The sequence below is a fragment of the Sinocyclocheilus grahami genome, unplaced genomic scaffold (genome assembly GCF_001515645.1).
Source record: "Sinocyclocheilus grahami isolate Dianchi unplaced genomic scaffold, SAMN03320097.WGS_v1.1 scaffold373.1, whole genome shotgun sequence".
NCBI lineage: Eukaryota > Metazoa > Chordata > Actinopteri > Cypriniformes > Cyprinidae > Sinocyclocheilus > Sinocyclocheilus grahami.
The window spans coordinates 482,207-489,240 of record NW_015505552.1 but is presented as its reverse complement, the minus strand read 5'-3'; the positions used below and the strand labels follow the sequence as shown (position 1 = coordinate 489,240).

At 38.6% G+C, this 7,034-nt stretch overlaps 1 protein-coding gene across 3 annotated transcripts in view; it reads left to right on the top strand.

The window, feature by feature from the left end:
• Nucleotides 1-6,942, top strand: part of LOC107549476 (epsin-1-like) — a 20,621-nt gene extending 13,679 nt beyond the window's left edge. For all 3 annotated transcript variants that reach the window (XM_016230573.1, XM_016230574.1, XM_016230572.1), the window contains 2 exons: nucleotides 4,895-5,149; nucleotides 5,230-6,942. In XM_016230573.1, coding sequence (XP_016086059.1) covers nucleotides 4,895-5,149; nucleotides 5,230-5,717 — 743 coding nt within the window. In that variant the 3' untranslated portion in view covers nucleotides 5,718-6,942. The remainder of the gene's footprint in view (nucleotides 1-4,894; nucleotides 5,150-5,229) is intronic.
• The last annotated feature ends 92 nt before the right edge of the window (nucleotides 6,943-7,034 follow it).

Genomic DNA, 7,034 nt, shown 5'->3' with positions numbered 1-7,034 from the left:
AAACATACCTGTTCGAGGAAGGCTGCGCAATCCTCTACCGGCTCGTCACTCCCAGGGTTGCCAGGTTTTCACAAGAAAACCCGCCCAATGGTTACTCAAAACTAGCCCAATCTCGTTTTGAGGGGGTAAAAATCGCGTTCCCGAGGGGTAAAATACACGTTTTTGACGGGCTCCTCTGCTACAATTTGCATTCCAGGAGATAAATATCATGTTATTGGAGTCGCTTTGGCGCTGACCAGGGGTGCCAGGTTTTCACAAGAAAACCCGCCCAATGGTTACTCAAAACTAGCCCAAAACTAGCCCAATCGCGTTTTGAGGGGGTAAAAATCGCGTTCCCGAGGGGTAAAATACACGTTTTTGGCGGGTTCCTCTGCTACAATTTGCATTCCAGGAGATAAATATGTTATTGGAGTCGCTTCAACATGAAACACAACCCGCGGCAACAGTGACTACGTTTACATGGACATCAGTAATCTAATTATTTACCTTATTCTAAATAAGCCAATATTATGATTATGGTGTTTACATGAGTTGATTTTAGAATATTCCTTTCATGTTCCTGTTTTACATGTTATAGTACATAGATCGATTAATGACACACGTCATTATGTCCCCACGTGACGACATCCGACGTCCCCTCCGTAATTTCACGTATAAACATATAGTTCGTCTTCGTGATGATGCCATGTACAGGTTTGGGTGTTTCATTTTTAATTTTATGAAAGCTTCAAGTGCAGTTAATTATTTGTATGTGCATACAGACGATGGCGGTGTGGAAGCTCTTTTATTTGCCGTCAAACGGTTGAACACTGCCGTGTGTGTATCCTGTCGCAAAATGCGGCGAAAAGTCCTACACGACTGTAATAATGTGATTAAGGTGTGTACAAGTCTTTACTGCACTTCAATAATGTGACTAAAATAGGAATACTCCACATGTCTTAATTCGATTAGTGTTTACTTCGATTATGACTTTAGCCAGATTAAGGTAATCAAAAATCTTTGTTTACATGGTAGATTCTTAATCAGAGTATTGTCTTAATCGTATTAAAATCGGAGTATTGTTGTCCATGTAAACGTACTCTGTGTAAAAGTAGCCCAATTCCACGGGAAAACCGCGGACTTGGCAACATTGGTCGCTCCCGCCTCACAGCAAGCGGCGCTCGCGCTAACGCTAGTGAATAATTCTTGTTTGTTTATATTTACGAATGATGTGTGTGCTAAGTGAGCAAACGGCAATAAGGATCACGCAACGGATCTCTTTCTCTTTTTCTCTGTATCGCTCTCTCCCTCTCTCTCCTTACCATCAAGCAACCCTCTACATTGCGAGTAAATCACTCGCATATGCGACTAAATCATTCTCCAATGAAAGGTTAGATTTTTGTGAATTTTTTAAAATAAAATATCAAAATGATTAATGCAGATTTATTTTCACAGCCTTCTTTGATCATATTTACCAAGGGTGCCAATAATTTTGACCATGACTGTATATATATATATATATATATATATATAATATGGATGGATGATAGATATAAACACACACATGCATATATAGTGTATCAGTCTGGTGAGTAAACTAAAAAATGTTGTAGCCAATGGCGATTAAATTGCAAAGGTGTCCGTAGAGGGTTGCATCAAGTAACTTGAACGTTGTTTTACTTGCTTGCTTTTGACATATCAGACCGAACTAATGTTCCAGTGATGTCTGTGAGTAAGGGATATTGCCACCGTGTTCAATCCAGTCAGCGTGCCTTGCTTATGAGCTTGCGTACATCAGCTATACAGGCATGAATAATGAATGTTTGACATTATATTAATTACATGTACTTCATAGACATCCTTAATCTTTAATAAATTCTGATCTCTGTTGTTAGTGATTCTTTATCTGGACACAACAGTGTTCACACGCTGTGTGGTATCGGAGCATTTTTATGAGAATGAGTACAAGTACGGGGGCGCAGTATCGGGTCCAATACCAGTATCGGTACATCCATAAACTGTACATTTTCACTATCTATGAGAAACAACAAGACCAGAAGCAGGGCTGGGGAGTAACGAAATGCATGTAACGGCATTACGTATTTAAGATACAAAATATGAGTAACTATATTTGTTATAATTACATTTTAAATAGGTGGTAATCAAATTACAGTTACATCCGAAAAGTATTTTAGATTACCAAAGTGATTACTTTGAATTTTAATGTCATTTCTTTATTTAATATTTAAGTTTGGGGATTTTAACCAATAAAAGGCAACTGATTCTCTGTTGAAAAAAACTGCGTGCAGCAGCAGCACTACAAGTTGCTGCTCATTTAGCAACTTGTAGTGAGAGTGCATACATGCTCATCATCACGACACAAAAATGGACGACACAACAAAAAGCCATTCGCGTAATGCATTTCTCTCATGGAAATAGAAAGACTATTTTACTTATAAATCTGAAAAAGAACGTAACATCTCAATGCAATGCAATGCCTACCTGCAACAAAACTTCTATCAGCATGAAGGATTCAACGTCTAATCTGAAAAAGCATCTTGAGGGAAGTTGTTCTTGATCTTTGAAAAATTTTCTCCAGTAACTCATTTTTCTATTTTCTCATATTTTGAGTGTTAAATGGTTATCATTACGTTTAATATTTCTAAGAATTTAATTGAAAAATGACAACGAATTCTCCTAGAATTCACACTCTGCATTCAGTTAACAGATCCATATGAATCATGCATGAAATAAAAGTTTATAAAGTCAAATGATAGCTTTGTGTGCTTTACAGATGAACTTTAGAAGTCTTTATTCATTCGAAATGTTCAAGAATAGATTATCTTTGGCACAGTAATGCGAGTTCATGATCCGATTCGTGAACAGATGAGTCTTTTGATTCAATCTTTTAAATGAATCATTTATTTTGTTTAACGAAACCAGTGTAAATGGTTCACATTAAATTGGATAGATCTGGGATGTGTTTCCCAAAAGCATCATTAGCGAACTGTGGTTGTTAAATTACATTGAACAATAACAACATTAAAGGGTTAGTTCACCCAAAAATGAAAATTAGCCCATAAATTACTTACCCTCAAGTCATCCTAGGTGTATATGACTTTCTTCTTTCAGACGAATCCAGTCGGAGTTATATTAAAATTTGTCTTTGATCTTTCCAGCTGTTTCATGGCACTCCGCATGCTTGATTGCGTTGCATGCTTCATTCCAAAACAAGTTAAATAAAAAGTGCCCATCCATAAAAAAAAAAGTGTCTCAGATGGCTCTGGGGGGTGAACAAAGGCCTCCTGTAGCGAATCGATGCATTTTTGTAAGAAAAATATCCATATTCAAAACGTAATAATCACTTTAATGTAGCTTGCGCTCACTGTTGTAAAGGGAAGCAGTTCCGGGGAAATGACGTATGGAGGTCGGCTTTGTGCATGCGCCGCTCAGAAGTGACGAACACGGAAGCGCAGGGGAGAGATCAAAACAAAACAATGGTCACTAATTAGAAGTACAAAACGAGGATTTGTAAAGAAGAATGTCAGAGGATTTAGATATAAGCCAAGAGGAGACTGGTTTTCCTTTGCTAAAGTAAGTAAACTTTGCTTCCTTTGCTCCTGTTAACAAACGTTGGTTTTCACGAGACTCACCAGCGCATGCGCAGTGCTGACCTCATACGTCATGCTCCCGGAACTGCTTCCAGTGTACAACAGTGAGCGCAAGCTAGATTAAAGTGATTATTATGTTTTGAATATGGATATTTTTCTTACAAAAACGCATCGATTCGCTACAGGAGGCCTTTGTTCACCCCCCGGAGCCGTGTGAAACACTTTTTTTTTTTTTAAGAATGGGTGCTTTTTATTTAACTTGTTTTGGACTGATGCATGCAACACCCGCTGAGTGCCATGAAACAGCTTGAAAGATCAAAGAGAATTTTTAATATAACTCTGACTGGATTCATCTGAAAGAAGAAAGTCATATACACCTAGGATGACTTGAGGGTAAGTAATTTATGGGCTAATTTTCATTTTTGGGTGAACTAACCCTTTAAGTTGCTTGCGACCGTAGTTTTGGGAAATGAGGCCTGTCAATTTTGACTCAGCGATTCTTTTGTGGCGATCGCTTCTCCGTAGAGAGGATCATCAGTGAAGTAATCACTTAAAGTTTGGTCCATTCATTAAACAAATCTATTGTATAACTTGGAAAACTGCCAGTTGTTTTGGCTACTTTTATGATATGTTTGGTGTGTTTGGATTTGTTTTGAAGCTTGGAATGCAGCTTGAAACAGCACGGAATCCCGTTCATTGTATTCAAATTGAATTTATATTGATTGGTAGATTTAAATCACACAACATTTTTTTGTTGTTCATAGAAATGCTGTGGAAAACTGATGGTGTTAAAAATAAAATGCAAGGAAAACGCAAATCTTATGACTGGTAGATTTCACTTTTATTTAGAGTTGGACAACATAAAACCAAGACATTAATATGTTCCTTTGTGTATAGCTTAAGTATTTCAAAGTATTCTAAAGTATTTTAGATTAAGTTACTAAACCTGAGTAATCTAACGAAATACATTACTGATTACTTTTTAAAGCATGTATTTTGTAATCTGTAGTGAAATACATTTTAAAAGTAACCTTCCCAGCCCTGACCAGAAGCCATTCATTTCCAATGGAGAGTAGATTGCAGATATTAGCTGTTAGCTTGTATGGTGCATCCCAAAATAAAATAAATAAATGCTTGTCTAATAATATGGTATAGGTAGTATTGGCCAGTAATGTGTTTAATGCAGGTTTTAGCATAGGATCAGTTGGACAGCAATCCTGTTTCTTTGTTAGTCATTCACAAGATCGTATTATTGAACCATATACATCTAATTCTTTTTGCCTCTTTCTTTTCCACACACACAGCAGATCCAGAGAGAAGAGGCTCCTCAGTGACAGGATATGATGCTGGAGGTGGAGGCAGCACAGGCTCTCCAGTGCCCTTTGACCTTTCGTCGTTCAGTTCCTCCTTGCCTGTTCGAAAAACGCCAGAGTCATTTTTGGGTCCCAATGCTGCACTCGTGGATTTGGACTCACTAGTATCATCAAAACCCAAACCTAAACAACCACCACCGCCAAGCATCTCCTCCACATCTCACAACCCCTTCCTACAGACACAGGGTGTGTATTTAAAACAACCCATGTTTAGAGAGAAATCTTTTGTTTATCCCTCTAACATTAGTTTTCTCCTTTAACTTTAGGTCCCTCCTCAACAGGAATGGGAGTTACCCCAGGCAGTACCATTTCCAGTAGAGGGGTGTCTCCGACGCCACCTTCTGCTTCTAATCCTTTTGGCGCGACCCCGATGGCATCCATCTCCCCTCAACCTTCTTCGCTCGGTCTGAGCCAGCTCCGTACAAGCCCCATTCCCCAGAATCCTATGCTGGGTCACATGCCTCCACCAGCAGTGGGAATGATTCAGCCGGGGATGGGCATGCCAGGAATGGGGGTCCCTATGGCGGCCCCTGGTATGGGCATGGGAATGGTACAGTCCAGCCCAATGGGCATGCCTTTTGGTGGAATATCCCCCATGGGTCCCGCAGGAAATCCCTTGCTGATGGGCCCTAGTGGCCCTGCGCAGCCTGCACTGATTTTGGGCGGGCCGTCGGGGGTGGGCGGATTGATGGGAACAGGAGGATCTATGGGAGGTGGAACAACAGGCACAAGCACCAATCCTTTCCTTCTTTGAGAGATTTCTCCAATCCCACGTGCCCTGTCAACTAAATCCAACCAATCCAAACCTGCCCTACCAACACAAACAGTTTGTGTTTGACAAAAAAGAAATGTGTATACATCTCTATATTTAATGAAAAAGTAAAAACAAAAATGTGTTATTTTCTTTCACAAAACAGCATTTCATTTTATTTTACACAGTATTTGAAGTCTATTTATTTCCCTATTAGTTCAATTTTTTCTTTGACAGACATGGATGATTGGTGGGTTCATTCAATGAATGCAGGCTGTTAATATTGTTATATTATTAAGATGATTGTTATTTTTCAGAAACATGAAGATAAGGGAGGAGGAAAACAAGCCACTAATGAACTCCATCATATACCCCTTTCTCCCCCTTTCATTGAGCCGGTGACCCTCTGATGAAAGAGTGCATGAAGGATGACTGTGACGGGCTCGCCCTGAACAGACTGAGAAGAATTCAGCTGTCCATTTTATTCACAACTCTAGTAAAAAATAAATAAAAATCATTCGATAGATGTATTACTTTTAATTTAATTTAATGTGTAATCTTGTGTAATTTATTTTAATCGTATGTCTCCGATTCCTGGGATCGATTAAACCAAGGAATATCGCACTGGAAATTGCCATTGAAACAGATGCCTGCTTGGTCTCCTTCGACCACCTGCGAAATTTCAGTCCACGTCAAGTGGTACACATGAAGAGATGCTGTGTGTGAGTGAGAGAGAGAGCTTGTATGATGTGTCCATTGTTTTCACACGGTCCTCTGCTGTGCTTCTGATGGGGTTTTATCAGCATAGTCTCACTTTCAGCACTCTTAACTGGTTATAAAGGTCCTTCTTTTCACACATTTATTTTTGCAGTTGTAAGAATCAAAGCATTAATTCGACACCTGTTCACGTGAGAATCAGCCTGTCTTTGCATTTCCCTTCAGCACATTTTTTCCTTGAACATTTACACAGAAAGTGGGAAAGTGTTGACGCTTCTGAAACTGAAAAAGAAAATTACCTGAATGATTATGTGAAATCATATACATTTGGGGACTGAATGACATGATCCATGCTGTTATTCTTTATTTACTTTCAAAGAATTATTTTATATATATGAACATTTTAGAGGTATTTCTCTATTGGCTATGGTCAAAAATTGTGTGGTGTTGACTGTGAACATTCACATTTAAAAATAAAATGGAGGAAAAAAAATAAAAGAAATAAAAAAAAATCCACAAAAAAATTGTCTTAAGCTTTTTTTTTTCTTTGGCATTGGTTTGCTTTTAAATGGCAACTAAAATAAAACACATTGGACGTTTCTT